This window comes from Eurytemora carolleeae, unplaced genomic scaffold, assembly GCF_000591075.1.
Source record: "Eurytemora carolleeae unplaced genomic scaffold, Eaff_2.0 scaffold243, whole genome shotgun sequence".
NCBI lineage: Eukaryota > Metazoa > Arthropoda > Copepoda > Calanoida > Temoridae > Eurytemora > Eurytemora carolleeae.
Window position 1 is genome coordinate 3,161 of NW_019396315.1, and position 27,759 is coordinate 30,919.

The 27,759-nt window shown below is 32.0% G+C and overlaps 2 protein-coding genes across 2 annotated transcripts; one reads left to right on the forward strand and one right to left on the reverse strand.

Annotated features, from left to right (window-relative positions):
- Positions 1-12,212, forward strand: LOC111700766 (uncharacterized). Its single transcript, XM_023471803.1, has 12 exons — positions 1-435; positions 7,111-7,257; positions 7,542-7,651; positions 7,784-7,846; positions 8,479-8,541; positions 8,639-8,732; positions 9,088-9,121; positions 9,210-9,237; positions 9,488-9,565; positions 11,123-11,232; positions 11,725-11,764; positions 12,080-12,212. Exons 2-12 carry the CDS (start codon positions 7,117-7,119, stop codon positions 12,144-12,146), a joined length of 828 nt encoding a protein of 275 aa, XP_023327571.1. The 5' UTR covers positions 1-435; positions 7,111-7,116; the 3' UTR covers positions 12,147-12,212.
- On the reverse strand, positions 12,156-27,146 carry LOC111700765 (uncharacterized). Its single transcript, XM_023471801.1, has 16 exons — positions 26,662-27,146; positions 24,771-24,820; positions 24,181-24,232; positions 23,436-23,508; positions 23,177-23,250; positions 22,884-22,987; positions 21,720-21,837; positions 20,311-20,384; positions 19,869-19,944; positions 18,875-19,442; positions 17,741-17,920; positions 16,469-16,590; positions 15,598-15,666; positions 13,394-13,477; positions 12,854-12,966; positions 12,156-12,395 (listed from the first exon to the last, which is right to left on the reverse strand). The coding sequence occupies exons 1-16, from the start codon at positions 26,721-26,723 to the stop codon at positions 12,202-12,204; spliced, it is 2,013 nt and encodes a 670-aa protein (XP_023327569.1). The 5' UTR covers positions 26,724-27,146; the 3' UTR covers positions 12,156-12,201.
- Positions 27,147-27,759: the final 613 nt, after the last annotated feature.

A 27,759-nucleotide genomic window follows, 5' to 3' on the forward strand; every position in this document is an offset into this window, starting at 1 on the left:
GTTTAACAACACGTTTAAATGTGAATAATTTAGTTAAAATATCCTGCAATTGATGCGTCCAATACAGAAAATTATTGTGAATGAGAGCAAAGAGAGAAATTTCCTCTCATATTGTAACCTAATCTCCCCTATCGGCCTCTCGCTAATAATCCTTATCGTGAAAAAGAGCAATTTCCGTTCTTTTGTAGAAATAAAGTACACACAACAATACCATTTATTCATTTTACATTGATTTTTGTTACCCTGGATTTAAGATTTCAACGCTGGCAAAATCACAGAAGATTTTTGCGTCAGACTCAGAATGTTTATACCTCAGTTCAAAAAGTGTCTTTTATCAAAGAATTCAACTTGGAAATCAACAAAAATCTGAAAAGGTTGGAACTTTTGGATAAGATGAATTGTATATCCACATCAGAAACTTTTGATAAATCATAGGTAGGTTTATTATGGATACTGGTTGGTTAGACCTCTAACAGGTATTAACTTAATCCATTGGAATATATTACGGATTAGTGATTTATGAAGTTTCTGTCTCTAGACAATCTGAAAATTGAATTGCTTCATTTATCATCAACTGCTTTTAAACCATTTCTCTTTTTATTAATGACCAAACATTTTTTGGATTTTATTAATATTAAAATCAATCTCAGCTTTAATGTTTTTGTTGCAATCTACAGTTTAAACTTTGGAGTCCCCTTTTTTGTTTGATTTGACGAAGCATGATAATCTTGTAAGTTTTATTCCATGCATAATAATCTTTTCATCAAATATCTATATTTTTTAAATATTTCTTATTTTTGATAATTTCCTAGAGAGACTATCTTGATTTGATCTAAGAACTGGCAGTAAAACTAAAATTTAATTTTAAATTTTTTTCTAATCTTAATAGAAAACCATGTTTTTGCACCATTTTCATCATTTTAACTCATAAACACAGATAGAAAAGTTATTTAAGATATATATGGAACCCCTGTAAATGTGTATTATTCGGTTCCTGTTTTCAATTCTGAAGTAAGTGTAAAAACGCATGGTCATGGCACTCTAATATTGTAAAATTACATTTACATAAAAGTAATGAAAACGTACGTTTTAATGGACAATTATATTTAGTCACTTATGTGTCATGGTTGATTGCTTTTGAACCTGTGTGCATGCTACCCTTAATACTAAGTCAGTAATATGTCAAGGTTGATTGCTTTTGAACCTGTGTGCATGCTACCCTTAATACTAAGTCAGTAATGTGTCAAGGTTGATTACTTTTGAACCTGTGTGCATGCTACCCTTAATATTAAGTCAGTAATGTGTCAAGGTTGATTACTTTTGGACCTGTGTGCATGCTACCCTTAATACTTAGTCAGTAATGTGTCAAGTTTGATTACTTTTGAACCTGTGTGCATGCTACCCTTAATACTTAGTCAGTAATTTATGTGAAGGTTGATTACTTTTGGACCTGTGTGCATGCTACCCTTAATACTTATTCAGTAATTTATGTGAAGGTTGATTGCTTTTGGACCTGTGTGCATGCTACCCTCAATACTAAGTCAGCAATTTATGTGATGGTTGATTGCTTTTGGACCTGTGTGCATGCTACCCACAATACTTAGTTAGTAATTTATGTGAAGGTTGATTGCTTTTGAACCTGTGTGCAGGCTACCCTCAATACTTAGTCAGTATAATGTGTGAAGGTTGATTGCTTTTGAACCTGTGTATGCTACCCTCAATACTTAGTCAGTAATTTATGTGAAGATTGATTGCTTTTGGACCTGTGTGCATGCTACCCTCAATATTTAGTTAGTAATTTATGTGAAGGTTGATTGCTTTTAGACCTGTGTGCATGCTACCCTCAATACTTAGTTAGTAATTTATGTAAAGGTTGATTGCTTTTGGACCTGAGTGCATGCTACCCTCAATACTTAGTCAGTAATTTATGTGAAGGTTGATTGCTTTTGGACCTGAGTGCATGCTACTCTAAATACTTAGTCAGTAATTTATGTGAAGGTTGATTGCTTTTGGACCTGTGTGCATGCTACCCTTAATATTAAGTCAGTAATTTATGTGAAGGTTGATTGCTTTTGGACCTGTGTGCATGCTACCCTCAAAACTGCAGATATAGCCGTTAGTGCATAAATAATATCAAGACAGTACAGCTTTACTTTCGAATGTCATTGAATACTAAATGTTTCTGTGTACAGTATGTGAATCAGATCCTAAAATCACAACGGAATAAGATTTTAGAAATGTAATTCAATTTTAGAAATTATTTACGACATTTCAAGAAGGTTGCAGTCTAATATTATGAAAGTATTCAACATTCACGTTATTTGCTTTACGTTTGATTACGTTGAGAAAAAATAACTCTTTGATCCGACTTTAAAGTTTTTCCTTTTGAAGTTTAAAATTTTAAAATAAAATACACAAGTATGAATTTTTGCAAAAATTTAAATTATGTTTTAATGCATATATTTTGCAGTGGTATATGAAACTATATGTTTATACTTAATGAAAAAAAAATCAGTACAAAATTAATATCTATAAACTTAAAAATATTCAATATTACGAAATTCCTTTAATCGAAAAGTGAAATGATTTATGGCTCTAAAAAATTCAGTGGTTGATTTTCCGTTTTTTTTTTCAACTAAAGATGTACTAAATTTTTTTTTTATAAATTTCAAAACTGTTTTTTCAAACATTTGCTTTCCCAACTAAGGGTGATCAATTTTTGCCTTATCTTTAGAATTGGACCCCATACCTCTCAGCCCCCCCCCCCCCTCTACCTTAGATGGCATGATGTCTCAAATTTCAGGCATCGATATTAAGCATTGAAAAAATCCATAAAGGTCACAACTAAAAAAATTTTCAACTCGCTTTTGGTATCGAATGATCGATCCTGGAGCCTGTGAATTCTGTCCCGTTGATTTTGTTTCGATATTTTAAAATTGTTTAATACATGGTAAAAATAAATAAAATCTGCAAAGTTTGGTCTCCAATATCAGTTTTTTGCCTCTAATTTGTGTAATTATCAATGGATTTTCACGTTTTCAAAATTTCTGAATTCAGTGTTAATTAACATGTTTTGATGTATTTTGCAAGAAACGGAATAAAAACGATCGTTTTATAGTTTTGTATAATCCTAATATATTGTTTGTTTTATTCTAATATATGCTCTTAGGATAACAATTTTGTATTTTTTTTTTGATAAAAAATTGAGCAGAATTCAGTTTTAAAATGTTGTTACCATCACAGATTTTTTGGAGCCTTTTAAAAGTCTAAAAACCTAAAAGTTGTATAAAAACGAACTTAGCAAGCTATTTATCAAATTTATTATTAATATCGAGGACTCACAGTGTCCTCTGTTGAATGTTCTAATCTAAAGGATTGGAATTAAACTGCAGCAGCTCTCCACTGGTTTTCTCATCTTATAGATAAATATAACTGAGAGAGAGAGAGAGGCTGAGAGGAGAATTGAATCAACAGGAGAAGGATTGTTTACAGATGAAAAACGGAGTTTTTATGCGGGTTTCATTGATGGAAAGTAGATTACTCAAAACCAAGGGCGATCACAAGGGGTGGCGGTTTACCTCTGCCCCCTACTGACGGATCCAGGGTGGGCGACACCCCCCCCCTGAGATTTTGATGCATTATGGTATTAAATACAAAAACCGAAGAATTTGGTATATCACATCATTGCATAGATAAGAAGAAATGTCGTACTAAAGATAAGGAACAAAAACAAGTAAGTTAAGCAATTAGGATTTTAGTAACAAGGTCAATAAAGAAAGAACTAGGAACATTATAGGTTCAAAAAAAGTAACAATACAATAACACAAATGTTGGTTGAGTTAGGAACAAAAAGATAGAACTAGATTATAAACGTCAAAAAATGATATAACTAGATTATAAACGTCAAAAAATGAACAAACTAACAATAAAATGGGAACAATAACAAGAACATTGCCTTATGAGCCAGCTAGGAACAAGCAACAAAAAAACAAGAGTTTCATACATGCACCAAGAACATAAGAACAATAAATGGAATACATAATCTAAGAAACTATAAAAAGATTGCTAAAGGATTAGGAACAAAAATAAAGGATTTAGGGTGTAGGGACACAGTGTTAGGGATAGGAACATTAAGCAAGTTACAAGTTAGGAACAAGAACAAGGATTTAGGAACAAAAATTAAACACTAGGAACGTAATTCGTAAAACATGAAGGTATAGCCTGCAATTTTGTTAAGTAAGGAACAAAAAAAGGAAACATACATATGCGCAAAAAACGTGATTCATACTATACATGATTTAGGAACAAAGTCAATAATAGGAACATAAAGCAAGTTAAGAACAAAAAGAAATTACTAGGAAAGATATATGTATGTCAAATAGGAACAATATTACAATTTTGACTAATTAGTAAGAAACATTACTATGCATAATTAATACGGATCGTAATTAAATTAAGCTGTTCGTTTCAAGAGCTATAGAAAGATTAACAGAGTTTTATATTTCTAATATACAACTAAATAAATAAGATTTGTTTTGGAGTTACAAGGTCACAAAGTCGTACTCAAAAAAATTACCTTTTCCTCGTATCTAGCTTGGAGTGGAAAGGGCAAGGTCATATAGGGTTTGATAACTATTGAACCTTAACTTTGGAATTTTTTCAACTTCTGAACTTCTGAAAAAATGAGGAGGAAACGGTTCCAGCTTGTGGTAAGGTCCCTTAATTCTTAATGTATTGGAAATGGAGATTTTAACAAAAATATGACATCTATCTATATACTTTGCTTGTCTGTTTGTTTTTTTGTATCCAATAAACGTCAAAACGGCTGAACCGATCGGGCCCAAATTTTGTTTGGAACTTCAGGGAAGGTTTAATGTTTATAGATGATCAATATTTAAAAAATTTGCCTCCAACAAATTCAATTTGCAATAAATTTTAAAAATCCACAAAATTTTGTTTTATAAAATACGCGAACTTTTTTATTTTTCTTTTACAATGAATACAAAGAGAAAATGTTCAGAATTAAAATAGAAGATGGGCGCGAAGCGCCCAAAAAGCTTAGTGTAAAAGCGTAAGAGCAAATTTAGTATTTTCTGTAAAATTTTGAAAAAATATAAATAAGTTTGTTTATTTCCTATGGAATTCTGCGAGAAGGAAGATAATTTTAAGAAGCTGTGCCAACAGAATATACTTTTGCTCAGAGAAACCTGAATAATAATTAGTTTAAAACTTATGTAGATTGTCCTAGGTAGATACATGCATAACAAACATAAATAAAATTAATAACATTAATAATATTAACTTACATAAACTAACTATAAGTGAAATATACTAGCTAAGGAAACGTAAATTAGCGCAACTAACGTAACCTAACTAAACAAACTATAACAAACGCAAACATATACTAACTAAAACAAACTTACATACGCTAATATAAGCTAACATAAATTAACATAAATGAATTAACACAAACTTACGGGAACATAAACATCTTACAAAAAAAACTAATATATATCGTAAACTAACAAAAAACTAATCATAACAAACAAAAACAACACAAAATTACATAAACTAGCACACGCTAACCTAAAACAATTGGCAAAAACCGACAAAAGCTAACATGATTAACATAAAACTAACTTTATCTGACATAAACTTACAGAAAATAACATAAATTACTAAAAACTTAAGAAACTAGCATAACTTGACATAAGTTAACATAAATTAACATAAACTAAAAACAAATTTATACCCACAGACATAAACTGAAACGAAAACAAATGTGATGAATATTTCTGAATTATTTTTAATCCTGAAATATTACCTTGACAGACTAATCAGGAAAATTTTGCTGAGTTTCATAATTTCATTTCAGTTTCGTAAATATCTACTCATACTCTAGTTTACTACTCATCCTCTAGTTTACTACTCATCCTCTAGTTTACTACTCATCCTCTAGTTTACTACACATCCCCTATCTAGTTTACTACTCATCCTCTAGTTTACTACTCATCCTCTAGTTTACTACTCATCCTCTAGTTTACTACACATCCTCTAGTTTACTACATGTTCTCTAGTTTACTAAATATCCTCTAGTTTACTACATATACTCTAGTTTACTACATATCCCCTAGTTTACTACAAATCTCCTAGTTTACTACATATCCTCTAGTTTACCACATAGCCTCTAGTTTACTTCACATCCTTTAGTTTACTTCACATCCTCTAGTTTTCTACATAGCCTCTAGTTTACTTCATATCCTCTAGTTTACTACACATCCTCTAGTTTACTACACATCCTCTAGTTTACTACTCACCCTCTAGTTTACTACTCATCCTCTAGTTTACTACACATCCTCTAGTTTACTACACATCCTCTAGTTTCTACAAATCCTCTAGTTTACTACATGTTCTCTAGTTTACTAAATATCCTCTAGTTTACTACATATACTCTAGTTTACTACATATCCCCTAGTTTACTACAAATCCCCTAGTTTACTACATATCCCCTAGTTTAATACACATCCTCTAGTTTACTACATATCCTCTAGTTTACTACATATCCTCTAGTTTACTACACATGCTCTAGTTTACTACAAATACTCTAGTTTACTACATGTTCCCTAGTTTAATACACATCCTCTAGTTTACTTAACATCCTCTAGTTTACTACATATCTTCCAGTTTACTACAAATCCTCTAGTTTACTACATGTTCTCTAGTTTACTACATATCCTCTAGTTTACTACATAGCCTCTAGTTTACTTCACATCCTCTAGTTTACTACATATCCCCTAGTTTATTCCATATCCCCTAGTTTACTACATATCCCCTAGTTTACTACATATCCCCTAGTTTACTACATATCCTCTAGTTTACTACATATCCTCTAGTTTACTTCACATCCTCTTGTTTACTACATATACTCTAGTTTACTACATATCCTCTAGTTTACTTCACATCCTCTTGTTTACTTCACATCCTCTTGTTTACTTCACATCCTGTAGTTTACTACGTACCCTAGTTTAATACACATCCTCTAGTTTACTGCATATTCTCTAGTTCACTGCTAGTTTACTAAAAATATATATTTTCTTAATTGTATTTTAGACGCACATGTTGGTAAGATTGCCATTATCTTGGAGTTTTAAACTCATGGTTCTAATTTCTTTAACCTCAGCAGAAATCTGTCCGTACCAGCAAACTCCGGATGATACTGTTCAGAAATATCTAGAAAACTCTGAACCAAAACCAAAGGTAAAGATTCTAAACTTAAAATCTAAATTCTAAACTCTAAACCCCAAACTTAAAATCCAAGCTATAAACTCTAAACTTAAACTCTAAAATCTAAACTTTACAATCTAAACTGTAAACTCAAATTCTAATCTCTAAAATCATACTATAAACAAAAAAACTCTAAATTCCACACGCCAAACTCTAAATTCTAAAGTCTAAACTATAAAATCGAAACTCGAAACACTAAACACTATTTTGAACTTTAAACTCTAAAAACTCTAAACTAAAATTAAATAAATGAAAAGGAGGTAGGGTGCAGAGAAGAGATGATACTGGAGAAAGTTCATGTTCCAGAAAACCTCCCTGGAGCTGAAAAAGTTGTTGAACTTCAACCAGCGGTTGTTCAGACAAAAAGGTGATAAAATAAAGATGCAAAAATTCAGTGGTCTCTTATTCATTTTACTCTATTATTTTGAATCAGATATGTTCTATAGAAACCCTTAAAAAGTATTCGAAAATTATTCATAAAATCAAAGATTTATTCAAGATGTACCGGATTGTGTTTAGAGTCTGTAGCTTCATCTTGCTCCCATACTATCCAAACCTACAGGTTAAAGGGGCTGTAACCGTAATTTCAACGTAACTCGAAACACCGTTTACTTAAGAATTTGCAACTGACTACAACCAGGTTTCGATAACTTACTCACAAATGTTTTAATTTCTTTGGGATTCAGCATTATTTGGGGCCTAAAAACCCCCTGGAAACATATGTTTTACTGATTCAAGTGGAGAGGGGGGGGGGGGGGTTCTGAGCCCCCTGCACCCCACCCCGTGTACACCTCTGCTTGTACTTAAATTGTGCATAGATATACAAGAAACTAGATCGCTAATGCAGACTGTAAAGCTAAAAATTTACAACCCCTTCTACAGCATGAACTCGTCATTTGACTACGTTTTACTTCTAATCTTCGTTCTAATCCTTTGAAATTAAACTTTCAACGAACATGTCTGCAAATTGTAAACAAACCTCCAAAAATTTTTACAGAGTACAAATATACTTGCTGCAAACCTTTATATCAAATCTACTGTATGCCAGTAGCTAGTACCATAGCTAAAGTGCCATTTTCAATTTCAACTGTAACCCTCCGGTACGGTGAAGACGACATAAGCGATCTAAATTCTTGTATGTCTATGTTATTGTGTTTGAATTGGTTTTTATTTTCTATATTTGGTTAATTATAGGAATATAAGTTTAATGATTAAGTATGAAGATGGCAACTGTATTCAGGTTAAAACTAGTATCAGGCAAGTTAGCCTATTTCTTAAACTGCCAAAAATATTTTTCTAAAAATATTTTTTTCTTGAATTTTTCTCCTTTGCGCATATATGTACTGTACTGCAGGGATGAAAGTGGATGTAAGTGTGGTTGTACAAATGAATGCTCCGGTTTTTCAACTCTAAACCAAACTACATGTTTATGTGATTGTTTATCCACGGTAACTTTTTGCTCTTTTTAAAAAAATCATAAATAGTTCTCTCAATTTTTGTACTAGCAGATAATAATAAAATTTCAATTGAACTGAGATTTAAATTAAATTTCCAGTTTGTTGAAAAAAACTTCTTCATCAATGATTTAAAAAATTACTTTCGATATATAGTTAACGAAAGGAATTGGGTCTTTGCAACAAAATACGACTTTCTAATCCATATATCTTTCAAACCCGATATCGTAGACCTTATTCTAAGTTTGAAATTTCAAAGGTTTACATCAAGTTTCAAGAATATAAGGATTAGAAAATTTGAGTTTGTACAAAGACTCAATTTCTCTCTAACAGCTCTGTTACTTATCAGGAAGTGTGTCCTTCTGGGAAGGAATTTAGCTCAGGTTTTATGATATTTCGTTTTCTTACAAAAATAAATTTTCAAAAAACTAATTTGAATTCATGAACTAATATAATATGAAATATATTAAGATAGTTGTGACTGTGTGTGCAAGGCGAGGTAAAATTACTTTTTTTATCTTATTGTTTCGATTATTTAACAAATCATCTTTTGTTGAATGTAATCCAAATGTACAGGTCTCTGCTTTTTAAAAAAAGATAATTTTACAAAAGAAAAAAATTCTTTCTGATAAAAGGGTTCAATAAAAGTAATTAATCAAATTATCTCTTATTTCTTTCTTGAAATTCAATTTATAGTCTTATAAATACTTGAACCATAAAGAACCCATTTGGCTTGTACATTAATACAGAGATGAGGGTATCTCCGGATGCTGGTGGAAACAGGAGTGGAGTGATGAGTTCTGTTCCTGCTATATCAATATGTCAAGGTAAACCCTGTTCTCCTGGTACTAGTAGAACCAGGAAAGGATAAGTTCTGTTCCTGCTGTATCAATATGTCAAGGTAAACCCATGTTCTCCAGGTACTAGTAGAACCAGGAGGGATGAGTTCTGTTCCTGCTATATCAATATATCAAGGTAAACCATGTTCTCCAGGTTCTAGTCGAACCAGAAGGGTTGAGTTCTGCTCCTTTCATGTAAATATTTCCAGGCAACCCCTGTTCTCCAAGGACAAGTAGAGCCTGGAGGTATGAGTTCTGCTCATGCTATTTCAATATGTCAAGGTAAACCAGTTTCTCCAGGTTCTAGTAGAACCAGAAGGGTTGAGTTCTGCTCCTGCTAAATCAATATGTCAAGGGATACCATATTCTCCAGGTACTAGTATAACCAGGAAGAATGAGTTCTGTTTTTGCTATATCAATAGTCAAGGTAAACCCCCGTGTTCTCCTGCTACTAGTAGAACCAGGAGGGATGAGTTCTTGGCTCTGACGTATTTATATGTCAAGATAAACCCTGTTCTCCAGGTACTAGTAGAACCTGAAGGGTTGAGTTCTGTTCCTTTCATGTAAATATGTCAAGGTAAACCCTGTTCTCCAAGTACTAGTAGATCCTGGAGGTATGAGTTCTGCTCCAGCTATTTCAATATGTCAAGGTAAACCCTGTTCTCCAGGTACTAGTAGAACCTGAAGGGTTGAGTTATGTTCCTTTCATGTAAATATGTCAAGGTAAACCCTGTTCTCCAAGTACTAGTAGAACCTGAAGGGTTGACTTCTGCTCCTGCTATATCAATATGTCAAGGTCAATATGTTCTCCAGGTACTAGTAGAACCAGGAAGAATGAGTTCTGTTTTTGCTATATCAATATGTCCAGGTAACCCCTGTTCTCCAGGTACTAGTAGAACCAGGAGTAATGAGTTCTGCTCTTGCTATATCAATATGTCAAGGTAAACCCTGTTCTCCAGGTACTAGTAGAACCAGGAGGGTTGAGTTCTGGTAAACCATGTTCTCCAGGTCATGATAGAATCTTAGATCTTTTGCCGTTCATTTAGCATAGTAAATTCTCATCTTTTTTCTATCATGTTATTTTTAGTTCTAATTACCAGAATGTTGGAGTACGAATCCTAATATACTCTATTCTAATTTTTTAGTTCTGTTTACCAGAATATTGGAGTAGGAATCCTAATATTCTCTCTTCTAATCTTTTAGTTCTGATTACCAGAATGTTGGAGTAGGAATCCTAATATTCTCTCTTCTAATTTTTTAGTTCTGATTACCAAAATGTTGGAGTAGGAATCCTAATATTCTCTCTTTTAATATTTTAGTTCTGATTACCAGAATATTGGAGTAGGAATCCTAATATTCTCTCTTCTAATATTTTAGTTCTGATTATGTTGGAGTAGGAATCCTAATATTCTCTCTTTTAATATTTTAGTTCTGATTACCAGAATATTGGAGTAGGAATCCTAATATTCTCTCTTCTAATATTTTAGTTCTGATTACCAGAATGTTGGAGTAGGAATCCTAATATTCTCTCTTCTAATATTTTAGTTCTGATTACCAGAATATTGGAGTAGGAATCCTAATATTCTCTCTGGTAATCTCTATCCTTCTGAATATCAAGAGCACACTGTATACACGCAAACTTCTTCTCTATATAGGAAATCAAATTGAAACTGGAAAATTCTGTATCTTTAAAATTTGCCAAGTTCATAAACTTCTTAAAGCTCATGAATGAAATATAGAGAACTCTAAAACTTAGTCATCAAATGTTTAGACAGCCCCGTATTCAAAATGTCGCAACGCTCTGGCCTTTCGTTTCACCTCGCCAACTTAATTAAACGTTTTTGTAGCATTAAACAAATACATTTTAAAACTGCAAGGCGCTTGTTTCTAGCTTAAGCTTTAAAGAAGTATTTAGCAAAATTCTGCTTGATTTTTGTGTGAGAGCATGCACATTTTGGCTTGCTGCGAGCTGTTCCATTTTTTAAATTATTGTGATTTTCTTTTTAGTCTTTCTCAGTATTCATTCTCTAAACTTTGTTCACGCAAAAGTCATCTAATTTCTTTTTAAAAAGTCTAAATAATTCCTTCAGACTCTTAACATTTTTTCTGAACAATGAACAACTATTAAACAAGTTTGATTTTAACAGATGAAAACCGTGTTTATGGACTAAGTAAAAGATTATTAAGGTAAGTTAAAAAAAAATTGCTTGTATTAATGCCGGAAAATTTTGTCGTTTCTGTTGCTTAAAGCGTATTTAACTTTGATCACATAAAAGCTGAAGTTAAGCTATTTTTTTAGCGCAAAGTTTTAAGAAGAATACAATTTTACAGACTTAACTGGAAAATGTTTTATTCTTTTTCAAGCAAATTACAATTTCTTCTGGTCCTTGCTTTTGATCTCGCAGAAAATAGAATTTTAATGATATCAAATCGACATTATAATGATCTCAATAAGCTATCTGTATATTGTATGAAAAATAACGATAACGTTCTAAACCATAGGAACTGTGCAAAGATCAAACCAAGACAGAAAACTGAGAATGGTTGGGAATATGGAAACACTTACTAAATTGTAACAATCATTATCAAAATTTAATTTAATATATATCCTTTCATAATAAAATTTATAAATTAATATGTTGGGATGCCCAGGCTTCAAATCTTAAAGATTTGTTGTTATGAAGAAGAAGGTTTGTGAAGTGAAGGTACATTTCAGGCACTATAATAGATTCATGAGGACTGCTAACGTTTCCCAGCTCACTCAATCTTTCACAGATCGTCTTCGTTCTCAAAACATCAAACTTCTGCGCGGCATCTTCTGCAATGTACTCATTTTTATTAAACATGATATCTCTGGGACTAGAAATGATTGCGTTAAGCTTTTTTATTTTGGAAAAATCGTTGGTTTAGTGAAAAACGACTATTTTTTCAAGTTCGTTCGAACGATTTTAAATCGTTCATTTTGTGTTTTTTTTCGTTGAATATTTTTTATATTTCTCTGAACGATCAAAGACGTTAATCCATCTTTCTTTTTTCTGAACGACTCGATCGTTCTCAAAAATTTTGTTCGTTCACAAAAACGATGGCCAGCTCTGTCTGGTACTAGATTTAATAAATAGCTAGAAGCGTTAAACCGCTTCTCTTGTGCACCAGAACTTAAGCTGTCGGGGGAAGTGGTTCAACTCTGTCTTGCTATTCATTAAATCTGGTCCCTGGAGAAAAAGGGTTTTATTAACACAATAAAATATAAAAATAAAAGTTTTTAAAATGATCTCCCTAGTTCAACTCTGTTAACAACCCAGTCCAATCTATTCTGAAGTTGCTCCGGGGTAAAAACTTCCAGTTCATCCAGCAGGGGCCATCCTTCTTTACAAGCTTTACAACTACAGCTGAAATAAATCTCAAAATTAAACTTGATACAAGCAAAAAACAATCAGAAATGTCTTAATTACTGCTTAAAATCTATAGAGAAAAACAAGTACTTTATAGTTCAGAAATCACTATATGGCATAAAAAAAGTTTAAGTAAGTTAATGAGGTATAATTTAAGGCCAAGGCATTGCGACACTTCAAACTCGACCCATTCTCTACAATTCTGCTTTTAATAATTGTGAAAAATTTAACCTTTTAAATTTAGATTAGAATTTATCTATAGTATTTTATTTGAACGATTTCAGCAATAGTTTATTTTTGGTTCTGAATCTTGTGCCGGATTATTTTTATAAAATTTTATAAAAACAAAGTTATATAACACAACAACCTTAAAAACTGCTCATATTGATTGACATATTTAATGTTTTTAATTTTTATATTTTACCTAAATCCAAAATTTCTTCTTCTTGAATATTTGTCAGTTAAAAAGAAATATTCTCCATAGTAGTCCGCCACCTCCTCTCCAACCCTGATCAGATATATTGATTCAATCACAATTTTAAACACTTTGACAATTGATAAAACGTCTAGTGATCTCTAAAACTTTTTCTTTGTGGTTAGACCATAGATCAAGATAAATTGCGCATAAGACGACATTTTTCATCTTGAAAGATATAAATGTACGTCATGTGGGTGTGTCTGTACCAAAAGATTGTGTGTCAGTTTACTGTACCAAAGGTGTGAACTGTAGGTTTATACAGTACGTATGAATCTCGGTATTTGTACAGTCTAGGAGAGTACATTTGTTTATTGTTAATTATTTACTTAAAAATAAGTTTAATATGCATGTAATATATTATTTACATATTTAAGTCGCCACTATAAGCCAAAATTTCATGCAAAGAATATAATTTGATGAAAGTTTACAATAAACTAATCGTTATTTAAGTTTAATTATAATCGACGACATTGTTCTGCAATTTCCTTGACTGTAGTCATGTTGTGTGTCTGTACCAGATGAGTGTTTGTAAGTTTACTGTACTGGTCTGCAAAGCAGTGTGACTGGCTTTCTCTTGCCGGACCAGCGCCATTTCCTTTCACTATATTCCTGTTCCCTGGTTTTAAAGATATTCCTATTATATAGATTAACTAGGTCGGTTGTGAACATTGGCTGTTCTTATGTCATTGAGTACTTGTGGTGTACATGAGTTCTGTAGAGAGAAATTTAAGTTAGTTTAGTCCTTCTCATGTCGTTCTTCAGTTCTCGTCAATATGATATATTGCTCAGTGAAATATTGTTGTTCAAATAGTTCCATTCCCGGAGTCAGTTTACACTCTATTATGAAATCCATTAAAACACCAAACCACCCCGCTTATCATTGAAGTACACTTTGACCCCTAAAAGTATGAGTTCGCGGACTGTACAATTCTTGGTGATTTAGCGTACATAAGCTATCTATGTTTATTTATTTATCTATGGGTTAGACTGTCAATTTCAACTTTCATTTATATCAATGATTATTTGTAAACTTGTAATTCGAAAAAAGCTTAACGAACAATCAAAACTTAGATAAAAAGTCGTCTTCATTTCATTAATATGATTGCCTATCATTGTATTTGCTTGTCCTATCTTAAAACTGTAAAACTGCAATGTATGCATAGAGTTCAAAGTGTACAAATCATGTAAATGTTCACAAATTATATGCAGTAGAGTACATTAATACAATATGTTCCCTAGACTATCCATTTCAATTTCGAATTTTTTAAACTGTTAAATAAACTTTATAATGAATTAGGTGAATAAAAACATGATTTGATTTATAGTTATAACGGAAAATCATCGTTTGTAAAGTGGAAGGCATAGAGTCAATGTGAAATGATCATTGGTCAATTATGAAACCAGTCTATTTCATAATTTGGTTTTCTTTTAACAATAATTTTAGATTTTCTATAAAATGATATTCCAGGGCTCAACAGGTTATATAGCATAAATATGTGAAGTACACCTGCAGTATGGAAACAGTACAACAAAATGGTCGTTTTACACTTTTTTCTAGTAAATTCCTCTCTATATATATTCTATTCTCTATGAATGTATGGCACAGCTAAACAACTAGATTTTCGAGGAGATAAGTAATTTGCAGCAGAGACTTAAAATAATAGCGAAGTCAAAAATCCAATACTTCTTTTGTTTAGATTTTTATCAAATGATAAGGATACTGTTTAAACAATTTTAGATACTGTTTTACATAAAACTGGCTTGGGAACCCAGCGTTGCCCAGGGTATTCATAGTTACTTCCGCCGTTTACCCGCACGATTTTTACCGGGAACCAAAATTTTCTCTATAAAAGTCGATCCACTCAATTTAGACTCCTAAAACCAAGATAATAATATTCCCGTGACTCTCCCGAATTCCCAAATCACAATTTGAGGCAAATCCGTCCAGTTATGATCGGACAAACAAACAAACAGACGAACAGAGATTATATCAAATATTCATATTCTACAAAATAGTCTTACTTCATCATTGTTTTGGTCTTAAATATTTACATAACTTTTTTAGAAAATATAAGTGAGGTAAGAGAAAAAGATTTTCTGTGCCAATCTTTTTTCGGGATGTATAATTTAACCAAGATGACTCTCCTAACCTTATTTTTCTTTTTGCTTGCATAACTTCAGTTCTTCCATCATGATATTTCATAGTATTCACGTCACAACTAGAAAATATCATAAGTTTGAATACTTAATTCAAGTTTTTTTGGAAATCAAAATTAATTTTTAGTATAATTCTATTATACACTAAAGCCGTTAATACAAGAAGTATTTTATTTTATAGAAAATTCAAAAAATTAGGATTTTGAATCTTTTGCTTTTAGAGAAAAGCAATAAAATAAATAATATGTAGATGTAAACTGGTCGATTTTTTAGTTCTTCTGGAATAAGGAATCTTTAAATATTTAGATTAAAATAAAAGCTGGCTAAAAATAAAAATAAAAAGATAATGAAATTAGTTTTTATCAAAAAATAGGAATATATACTCTAGATGGGTTTTAGAACATTTAATTATTAATTAGATGGTGTCTTCTCGTAGAGTTTTAACTACTTATTAAAAATATTTGTTATTCTACCTACGCATGGAAAAGTTGTTCACTACGCTAAAAAATACATTTTTAGTACTAGTTCAATAATTACAATTTAATTACAATTTAATCACAATAATTACATACCCTACAGCTTGTGAATCAATCTTGAAGTCAGGAAAGACTTCAGGGTCAAATAAAAGATATATAAAAATGTAGTCTTCTATAAAAGACACGTTTCACTAAATAAAATTCTTGCTTATTATAGGATTTTCGAGAATGTAAACTTTTCAGCTTTTCATTATGTTAAAAGCGTATGTATGTTCCATAGTTCTTTTACACGGACCATTGAATTTCTGTGAACATTAAAAAAAGCTGATAACCATAGCATAAACCAATTGCTAACCATTGAAAAAACTAGTTAATAACCCTAGTATACCTGTTGTTAAAGAATGAGCTGCAAAGATAAATTCCAACTCCAACAATCCTATTCAGATCTTCCCTCTCCTGCAAACTAGAGAAACTTATCTCTTCTATATCACCAGCATCCAGCTCACTGATCTATAACAAGAAAAAGTTGCTTATAATCAATGAAACAGCTTAACTAATATCAAAATAAATCATTTTGTTCAATCCAAGACGTTTAAAATGAAGACAAAAGGTTTTGCAGAAAACTTACCGAAAAAAAGTTATTTGTTGTTTATGAATTCATCGTTGTTTTTTTTCATTTTGTCTGTTGATGTACATTTTTATCTTATGCAATTTTTGATTTTATGAGATCTTATAATTGTACAGAATTGAAATTTAAAAAGGGCGCCGTGACAAACTCCTGAAAGACAAACTCCTGAAAGACAAACTCCGGAAAGACAAACTCCTGAAAAGACAAACTCCTGACGAGAGAAACTCCTGACGAGACAAACTCCTGACGAGACAAACTCCTGACGAGACAAACTCCTGAAAATAAAAAATTCTGAAATACAAACTCCATAATATCAAATTTAAAAAAATGTTTCACAATTTATATTTAATCTAGCCGCAGCGCTTGGCCCAGAAAGTGTCAACACTTAACCTAACCCATGGCCGCAGCGCTCGGCCCCCTAGCCTGTCCTAGCCGCAGCGCTCGGCCCAGAAAGTGTCTCAACCTAACCAAACCCTAAATAATAAAAAATAAATAATAATAAATTTGCTGGTTATTCTGATTTTTTCTAGAATATTTGCGGATTTTTCTTCTAAGGTTTATGAATTTATCGAATTTCATTCAGAGAAAAATTTCATAATTTCAGGAGTTTGTCTTTCAGGAGTTTGTCTCGTCAGGAGTTTGTCTCGTCAGGAGTTTGTCTTTCAGGAGTTTGTCTTTCCGGAGTTTGTCTTTCCGGAGTTTGTCTTTCCGGAGTTTGTCTTTCAGGAGTTTGTCTTTCAGGAGTTTGTCACGGCACCTTTAAAAAGTAATAATTATTTACAACTACTTCACAACCAATGAAGTTAAGGAAATATTACTTTACCAAGAGTTCCCCCAAGACCAATTTGGTCGAGGGAACCCGTGGTGATGTAAAATTTTTAACTATTCATAAAATATTAGTTGAACACAACTTTGACGTCATTTCATATAAAAATGCAAGAATATTTTTACGAAAACTTGACAGAACAAAATATTATTTTACTTGTCCAAATGGTAAATTAACAATAACATCCTGCTGTGGGGAAATCTCACCTCGTGACAATTATTATCTGAAATCTTGAGAAAAAGTTCGATAAATCTTCCGATCAAGATTTCATCCTCTCCTAGTTGATCTGAGTTGTTAAAGAACTTGAGCTGACGGAGAAGAAAGAGAATGTAGTAGGTCCAGGCACTCTTCTCCATCATATACATTGAGTCTATTTTATTTCCAGCCTTAAAAACAAAACACTTTTAAACACGTGAAGAGAAAATCCAGGAAAAATAAAAGGTTTAGAATGAATATCAGCATAATTTGATAATGTTAATAAAATGTTTATTTGCAAATGCAATTGAAACTATATATATATGATAAGGCAATATACACTGCTGCAAACTATTTTGGTCATATTCTGTTCAAATTTCGAAGTTTTACTTTTATGAAACTATTGTGTCCTTTATCATTCTTCCTCACTTCATCGTGAATTTCATAATGAACGTACTATATAGTAATCATCGTGCTATAAAGTTAAATTAACTTGATTGGTTCCCGGATTTTCTCCAAAAATTCAGGATTTCCAAAATAAAATTGAAATCAACTTTATATTTTGACTTCTGCTTTGTTTCAATGCTTATTTGATCTAGAAATAGGCATTGAAATAAGACAAGTGCACAAACGTTTCATAAAATTACCAATAACACTATTATTTTGGCACGACATGCTATAAAGTTTTTGGACTTAAATTTTCTCTTTATCTCGAAGGTTCTCGCCCTTTTAAATTATATTTTGTCCCTCTCGCTAAAGCTCGAAATTAATTCTAAGATAAAGAGAAGATTTCTGTCCAAAAACTTCATAACACTGCGCACCAAAATAACAGTGTTATAAATTAATACTTTAAGTTTATGCTTCTATTTGTGTGACAGTACAAGCAAAAAATATTTCTGCCGACGGTGTTGAAAAAATTAGTTTCGTCATCAAAGCTTTGAAAACTGCCGAACCAAAAGTTTTTGCAGATTGCGCAAAATAGCTCGTAAACATAAAGTGTCTTGAACAAAAAATTCTAAAATTGGTTTAAGGTGCTTAAAAATGCCCCATTTGTGTCACACTGTATAGAGTACTTTTTAAAAGTTAGAAACTAAAAAATAAAATTGTTTCTAAAATTTGACTTGAATAATTTAGAGGAATCTGACCTGTAGAGTACATAGATCTTCTAAATGCTTAGTTATTGATAGTTCGGATAAATTGGGTTCTGCTGAGTTGGAGTTGTTTGGTTGGGAATTTGAGTTGTACTTGTTTTTTAATGAGTTGGAGTTGTTTTGTGTGGAATCGGAGTTGTTACGTGGTAATTTGGAGTTGTTATGTGGAGAGTTGGAGTTGTTTTGTCTTGTTTTGGAGTTGTTTCCTGGTGAGTTGGAGTTCTTGCCTGTTGAGTTGGAGTTGTTCTGACTTGATTTAGAGTTGTTTTGTCTTGATTTGGAGTTGTTTTTAGGTAAGTTGGAGTTGTTTTCTGTTGAGTTGGAATTGTTATGTGTTGAATCGGAGTTCTTTTGACACAAAGTGGAATTTTCTTGTGATGGCGAAGATTTTTCTTGTGATGAGTTACTTTTGCACAAATTTGAGTTTTTTTGTGAAGAGTTATTAATAAACTGTGTTGAGTTATTACGGTGTAAGGTGGGAAAGGCTTTTACAGGGGTTGGTTGGATTTCCAGTAGTTCCTCTTTATCTTTGAAGAAGGACAGACCATATTTGGTGAATATCCTAATGCAACCCCAAAATAAGTTCAGTGACAAAAACATCGTAATTTCAATAATTAATGTTAAAGAAACTGTAGTTGTAATTTGAAAGGGACCTTCCATTTCAAAAGTGGAATATCCGATTCATATCGGTAGCTTGAAGCAGAAATGCGCAAGTCACTATAGAGAGAAATCACAATTAAAATAATCAAGTTTTCAAGAAAAGATTATTAAAATCACATGTATTCTTCAGACTAAGCTTTCTAAGGCACCGTTAAGAATCAAACATGCTATTCTATAAATGGAGAATGAGAGAAACTACAGTCCCTTTAATTTCATTTGTTTGACGATTTTATGATGAAAATTAACTTTTGGTGACACAAATATATATAAAATTTTCCATGAATTTTCTATGAAGATTGATAAATTTAATATAGTTAGTTTTGAGTTCCTAAGAACAGGAGCTATAGTTCCACAGGGGGGTAGAATATCAAGCATGGAACACTCTGAACTATGGAACTCCAAACCTGAAATATCAAATCATCAAATAAGTAGTATTAAAGGGATTGAACACGTTATTTCAAGAGACCCTCCCTCAATTTGCATGTCATATCCGATTCACACAAGTACCCATAACCCTTTGTCTGTACAAGGATGAACAAGATTATCTCTCGATAATTTATTTGATTTCGATTGGGGTTTCTTATAGAGCTGAGACGAAGAGGAAAATTGATAGAATTTGACATGTTTTCAGATAAATAACTTCTTCATTGTTACTAAACTAGATATTAAAAGGGTACCATTGTGAATCACACATGCTACTTACTATAAATCTCGTCTACAATCTCTTCGGGGACTAAATCACAAAAGATTGTTTTGAAAATGTTACTTACCCTGTTCCTTGCATAAAGCAGAGCAGAACAAAACCTGGTTACATTTGGAACACCCAACTCCATACACAACATATCTTGAAAATACCTTGCATTAGAGACATTTAGTACTTCTACTCCAAATATTCATTTTACACAATACACAGGGATCCAAAGGGTTCAAGTTCATACTCCAGGAACCGATGAGAACTTTACCAATTACTTTTATAAACAAAAGTTAAAAACAAGTGATTTATATTTCGAAAAATACTTGTCTATGAGTAAAACAAGTATATTAAGTGGGTAAGGTCAAATCAAAGTCTATCCAGTCTTGAAAACAGATGCAACTTTTCATACAGTGATAACCAGAAAACTCTGAAATAGGAAGACGTCCATGTATAGCCATACTTGTATGTGTATTTGATGTTGTTACTAAGCAAATAGTTTTACTAGAAACTTATTAAATCGCAAATTAAGTGAAATGGGTTGTTTACACTGCACAATTGCCGTATCCCATTCATATTGGACTATTTAAATTCATAGATTGAGTCTAAAAGTCGTCTTCCTATTCCAGAGTTTTTTGCTTATCACTGTAGCTGTCTGAATACTTGTGAACAATTTACCACAAATCAAGAATGATAACTTTTATTTGTAAAAACCTACAATGATAAAAGGTTACATACATAACACTACAGTCAACACTTAAAACTGGGAGTTTTGTATTAGATATGGATTAAGTCTGGGAATTAATTCAGCTGCTGAACTTGATCTCTCGTGGATAAACTTTAAAGATGACGCGGGTTCAGTTTCTGAGATCCACAACTAAGAAGAATACGCCGTAGATTAAATACAAAATAAATCTCAGCTCAGGGCATAATTTTAGAGTTTTAAATACAGATCTTTACTAGGGCACTGAAAATAAGAGAAAAATCTTGCTTGATATTGGTAATTACTGTATCTATATACACAGAGCTGGGAACCTTTGTGTTGGATACTCATAATCCCGATCCTTTGTGTTGGATTCTCATAATCCCGATCATTTGTGTTGGATTCTCATAATCCCGATCCTTTGTGTTGGATACTCATAATCCCGATCCTTTGTGTTGGATTCTCATAATCCCGATCCTTTGTGTTGGATTCTCATAATCCCGATCCTTTGTGTTGGATACTCATAATCCCGATCCGCAGAATCTGCTTAATCTCATAATTTTTAAAAACCGCAATTTCTCTTTTCTATCATTGGTTCAGCGCAAAACTACCTGGCTTCTGATTGGCTGTTCACGTGATATTGATTAAAGATTTACTTAATCTGTAGATTAACAAAAGATCGAGATCAATGCAAGATCATGCATGGTCTCAATGTCCACAATAAAAAGGGTTCCAGCACTGCATATCTTTCAAAACCTAGAGATTAATAATTAATCAAAACTTACCTGAGACAAGTAGCACAGTTGGAATATCTATGTGAGGAATGAAGGATTGATATAAATGGAGATTCTCGTAGAATAGTTTCTCCTACTTCAATATCTTCCTTGGCAACCACATATCTTCCTGTACAATGTACTATGTACATAAAGAACCGGTTATCATGTACAAAAAACTAAAATAATTGCTAGGAAACTGACTACTCGCCTCAGACAACCAGATGTCGTAGACTTTTAATATTTTAAACAATGGATAAATAGAATAAACATATTAAAGTTATGGCATTAAAAAATCAGTGATTAGTTAACTCGTTTGAAATGTGTGTACATTTTTACAAGTCTTAAAAGAAAGTAATCTTTGACTGACAGCTTTGAAAAAAAATGGCACACAAGTTTGCACGAAAAAAAAGATTCATTAAATTGTGCGGTGTTTGTAAAGAAACACAAACGAGTATTCAATGATTCAGAACGAGAACAATGTGGAAAAAGACTAAAAATAAGACAAACAAAATGCTAAATTTCATTGAAGAATATTAATTTTTTCTTTGTAAAGGAAATGAGTTTTTGCCACAAAATCTTATTTTCAAATTTTTATATCTTCTCAACCAAACGTCGTAAACTTTAGATATTTCAAACTATTCATTCTGTTTAACCAAATAGTCTTAGTTTGAAATATCGAAGGATTACGGTATTAGGTTGAAAAGATACAGAGGTTTAAAAATTTGAGTTTGTGGAAAAGACTCAATTCCTTTACAAATAAACAAACTTCAAAACTAGAAAAACGAAGGTTAAATTTTATTTTTCTTTAAAAACAAGACTTGCAAAAATTATATTCTAAAATGAAGAGGGTAGAATTCCAGGGCAGATTCTAGATTGTTCTAAAAAATGTGAAAAATGCAATGCCGAGGGATATAAACTAATTCAACCCAAAAATATTGTAGATTCGTGTGAAATTTAAATTTATTTATAGAAAAATCTAAACAATACAATACAATACAATACAATTCAATACAATACAATACAATACAATACAATACAATACAAAACAATGCAATACAATACAATACAATACAATACAAAACAATACAATACAATACAATACAATACAATACAATACAATACAATACAATACAATACAATACAATAAGTGTCAAACCACCAGTAAAATCTCACCTTTCTCCTTAGAAAACTGAACTTCTATTTTGCTGGAGATATTCTCTGAAACCTCTGGTTTAGGTTTAAACAGTTTTTCGAGGTTCGCACAATTCAAAATAGACCTAGAAAGAAAAAGAGTTAATCATTTTTTTAAATTTTTTTATTTTGATACGAGTTTTTCTTTTAAGAATTCAGGCTTTTTATTCCCATGATTTCACGTAACAAAAAGAACATACAATATATTGTTTTAAAGTAACTATTTATATTTTTACTAAAATAACACAATGAATTTGTTGTTTTCAGTTTTTTACCTAATATCCTCATGAACTAATTCCCAATCTGCCTCAGTTAACTGGGTAATGGCTTCGTTCAAACTTAGAATACCCTGAAAATGCATTTTTTTCGCACTTGGAAAAATACGTATAAAATATTGGAGAAAATTAAGCAATTACCTGGGCTGCACATTTATTTAAATTAAATGTGCAAAAGGGTATATAAATACAAGGTGCATTAAAAAAGCGACAATTATTGCATAGTTTTTTGCTCATCAATATTTAAAGAAAAACTGACCTGAATTCCTCCATTTTCCTTCCCTTGTTTCCAAAGATCTTTCCCTTTATCTCCATCCTTGCTCCAACTACTCCTAGATTAGATAAATCAAATCTTAGAATCTTTTACTTTATCTCCATCCTTGCTCCAACTAAAATCAAATCTTAGAATCTTTTCTTTTATCTCCACCCTTGCTCCAACTACTCCTAGATTAGATAAATCAAATCTTAGAATCTTTTACTTTATCTCCATCCTTGCTCCAACTAATCCTAGATTAGATAAATCAATTCTTAGAATCTTTTCTTTTATCTCCATCCTTGCTCCAACTAATCCTAGATTATATAAATCAAATCTTAGAATCTTTTCTTTTATCTCCATCCTTGCTCCATCTACTCCTAGATTAGATAAATCAATTCTTAGAATCTTTTCTTTTATCTCCATCCTTGCTCCAACTAATCCTAGATTAGATAAATCAAATCTTAGAATCTTTTCTTTTATCTCCATCCTTGCTCCAACTACTTCTAGATTAGATAATATAAGTTAAAATCTAAGGTTGTTTATAAATTATGAAATAAAATGAATTTAAGAAAAAAAATATGTAATAAAAATAATTAAAATTGTAAAGTAAACGTAAATGTAAAATATGTACTTTGATTGTTATAATTCAAAAAGTTTAAACTTTAAAAGTAAAAAAAAAACTAATTCAAAATAAACATTAAGACAAACTAATGCCTTAATATATTATACTATATACTAATATACTAACCTCTCTTTTATCTTGAAATGGGAATGCTTATGAATGTACTTCAGTCTTTCCTCTTTAAACATTCATTGTTAAATTACTGTAAACGTTAATTTCAATAGCCAATTCGTTTAAAAATGTTCGATTACCAACGGTACCCTTGAAACCTTAATCTGATAAACAATTTGAAAGATATCGTCGTTATTCTGATTCGAAAAGTGTTTATTTGTGATAAATTCTCTATTGCTTCTCATAATCAATAAGTGCGCACGTCACTTCTGTACAGAACTCTCAATTTAAAATAATAATTTTTTAAAATTTAAACATTTATATCTAATTCATACTTGATCAGACAAAACTTTTAAAAGCGCCGATGTAAATCTTACATTGCCATCTATGTATAGTGGGTCACATGAAACTAGGCTTGCAGTTTCTTTAAGTTTTAATTTAAAACGTTTTTTACAAAAATGATTTTACAAGTAAAGGTAACATACATAAAAACCTAGTCCACAGTCGTCAACAAATAGATTGATAGAAATATGCAGAAGAAAATAAATTCACTAATAAAAATGCTGGAAATTAGACATAAATAAAAAAAAATGATGAATTTGTTCCTAAATTCAATCCGTGTATCTCACTGAGGCACTGGGTCCCCCCTGTATACCTGAATACAAGAAAATTCAGAAAACACAACTCTTTTATAAAGAAGAAAGATGAATAGTTGAAGAGTAACATGAGGGATAGATGAATAATTGAAGAGTAACATGAAGGATGGGTGAATAGTTGAAGAGTAAGATGAAGGATAGGTGAATAGTTGAGAAGTAACATGAAGGATAGGTGAATAGTTGAAGAGTAACATGAAGAATGGGTGAATAGTTGAGGAGTAACATAAAGGAAAGGTGAATAGTTAAAGAGTAACATGAAAGATGGGTGAATAGTTGAAGAGTAACATGAAGGTTAGGTGAATAGTTTAAGAGTAACATGAAGGATAGGTGAATAGTTGAAGAGTAACATGACGGATAGGTGAATAGTTGAAGAGTAACATGAAGAATGAGTGAATAGTTGAAGAATAATATGAAGGATGGGTGAATAGTTGAAGAATAACATGAAGGATGGGTGAATAGTTGAAGAGTAAGATGAAGGATATGTAAATAGTTGAAGAGTAAGATGAAGGCTGGGTGAATAGTTGAAGAGTCAGATGAAGGATAGGTGAATAGTTGAAGAGTAACATGAGGGATAGATGAATAATTGAAGAGTAACATTAAGGATGGGTGAATAGTTGAAGAGTAAGATGAAGGAAAGGTGAATAGTTGAGAAGTAACATGAAGGATAGGTGAATAGTTGATAAGTAACATGAAGGATGGGTGAATAGTTGAAGAGTAACATGAAGGATGGGTGAATAGTTGAAGAGTAACATGAAGGATAGGTGAATAGTTGAAGAGTAACATGAGGGGTAGGTGAATAGTTGAAGAGTAATATGAGGGATAGGTAAATAGTTGAAGAGTAACATGAAGGATAGGTGAATAGTTGTAGAGTAATATGAGGGATAGGTGAATAGTTGAAGATAAACATGAGGGATAGGTAAATAGTTGAAGAGCAACATGAAGGATAGGTGAATAGTTGAAGAGTAACATGAGGGATAGGTGAATAGTTGAAGAGTAACATGAAGGATAGGTGAATAGTTGAAGAGTAATATGAGGGATAGGTGAATAGTTGAAGAATAACATGAAGGATGGGTGAATAGTTGAAGAGTAACATGAAGGATGAGTGAATAGTTGAGAAGTAACATGAAGGATGGGTGAATAGTTGAAGAGTAACATGAAGGATGGGTGAATAGTTGAAGAGTAATATGAGGGATAGGTGAATAGTTGAAGAGTAACATGAAGGATAGGTGAATAGTTGATGAGTAACATGAGGGATAGGTGAATAGTTGATGAGTAACATGAAGGGCAGGTGAATATTTGATGAGTAAAACGAAGAGTAGGTGAAAAGTTGAAGAGTAACACGAAGGATATATATGTCGATAGTTTGAGAGTAACATGAGGGATAAATGAATAGTTTAAGAGTAACATGAGGGATAAATGAATAGTTTAAGAGTAACATGAGATAGGTGAATAGTTGAAGAGTAACATGAAGGATAGGTGAATAGTTGAGAAGTAACATGAAGGATGGGTGAAAAGTTGAAGAGTAACATGAGGGATAGGTAAATAGTTGAAGAGTAACATGAGGGATAGGTGAATAGTTGAAGATTAACATGAGGGATAGGTAAATAGTTGAAGAGTAACATGAAGGGTAGGTGAATAGTTGAAGAGTAACATGAAGGATGGGTGAATAGTTGAAGAGAAACATGAAGGATGGGTGACTATTGAAGAGAAACATGAAGGATGGGTGAATAGTTGAAGAGTAACATCAAGGATGGGTGAATAGTTGAAGAGTAACATCAAGGATTGGTGAATTGTTGAAGAGTAACCTGTATGAAGGAAATGTGAATAGTTAAAGAGTAACCTGTATGAAGGAAATGTGAATGGTTGAAGAGTAAAGGAGAAGAATGTTTCCTGATCTCCCATTCTCCCTCTCAGCTCCTGATCAAACCCTAAACTGCTTTCCTCCCCCACACAAACTTTTCTCCGGAACTCACATTACACAGCTTTCCATCAAGATCAGAGATAAACATATTTCCTTTGTGGATTCACCTTTCCTTAAAATCAAGATTTTGTACTTCATAACAGCTCTATTCAAGTTCAAATCTTGTTCTCTTCTTCATATTACTCCTGTTTAGCGGGTTTAAAGAGCAGTGATAAATATACGATAGCAAGGTTTATGTTGATCACTGTGTAATGTGTATACTATGCATCAACAAGTTCAACAATTCGAACTATTTCTTTTTCACGCTTTATTCCTATTTTCTTCATGAAAACAACTTTCCTACTTTCATTCGTTCATTCAGACAGCAGAGTGTACATTTTACTGTACTTTTATATTCTAGTTATTATCCTCTTATCCTCTAGTTCTCCTCCTCTTATTCTCTAGTTCTCCCCCTCTACGCCTTTAGTTGTTATCCTCTTTTCCTCTAGTTCTCCCCCTCTTATCCTCTAGTTCTCCTCCTATCCTCTAGTTCTCCTCTTCTTATCCTCTAGTTCTCCTCTTATTCTCTATTTCTTCCGCTTCTCCTCTATTTGTTATCCTCTAATTCTCTAATTCTCATCCTCTTATCTTCTAGTTCTCCTCCTCTTATTTCCTAGTTCTCCTAGTTTCAACAATACTCGCTAACTAAGTAAATTAGAAGCTTGAAACATTGAAGTTGAAAGTAGGGGTAGGCCGGATTCTGAAATTTCATACCTGATTTAAACACAAATATTTGGGCTTTGTCAGTCATCATTATATCTTAATATTGCAAAGGAAGTAAACAACTCAGGGGGCTGCTGACCGGGAGGGGGGGGGTTACAAAAAAATATTTTAAAGTGAATGTTCAGAGATTTTGGGCTGAGAGAATTATTTAAAACTTTTCAAGATAGTAAAACTACAATATCTCCTTATTGTAGGTTAAAGGTTAAAGGTTTAAATGTTACCGTTCTAAATCATATATATGAAACTCTCCAGATG

Bases quoted from the DNA above. Each gene is read 5' to 3' on its own strand.
- LOC111700766 (XM_023471803.1), top strand. From the start codon at position 7,117: ATGTTGGTAAGATTGCCATTATCTTGGAGTTTTAAACTCATGGTTCTA. The intron at 9,238-9,487 runs GTAAAATTACTT...ACATTAATACAG, and splicing joins GACTGTGTGTGCAAGGCGAG to AGATGAGGGTATCTCCGGAT. The intron at 9,566-11,122 runs GTAAACCCTGTT...CTAATATTTTAG, and splicing joins TGCTATATCAATATGTCAAG to TTCTGATTACCAGAATATTG.
- LOC111700765 (XM_023471801.1), bottom strand. From the start codon at position 26,723: ATGGGAGATCAGGAAACATTCTTCTCCTTTACTCTTCAACCATTCACA. The intron at 23,509-24,180 runs GTTAGTATATTA...TATCTAATCTAG, and splicing joins CATTTCAAGATAAAAGAGAG to GAGTAGTTGGAGCAAGGATG. The intron at 12,396-12,853 runs GGAGATCATTTT...AGTACATTGCAG, and splicing joins TGTTAACAGAGTTGAACTAG to AAGATGCCGCGCAGAAGTTT.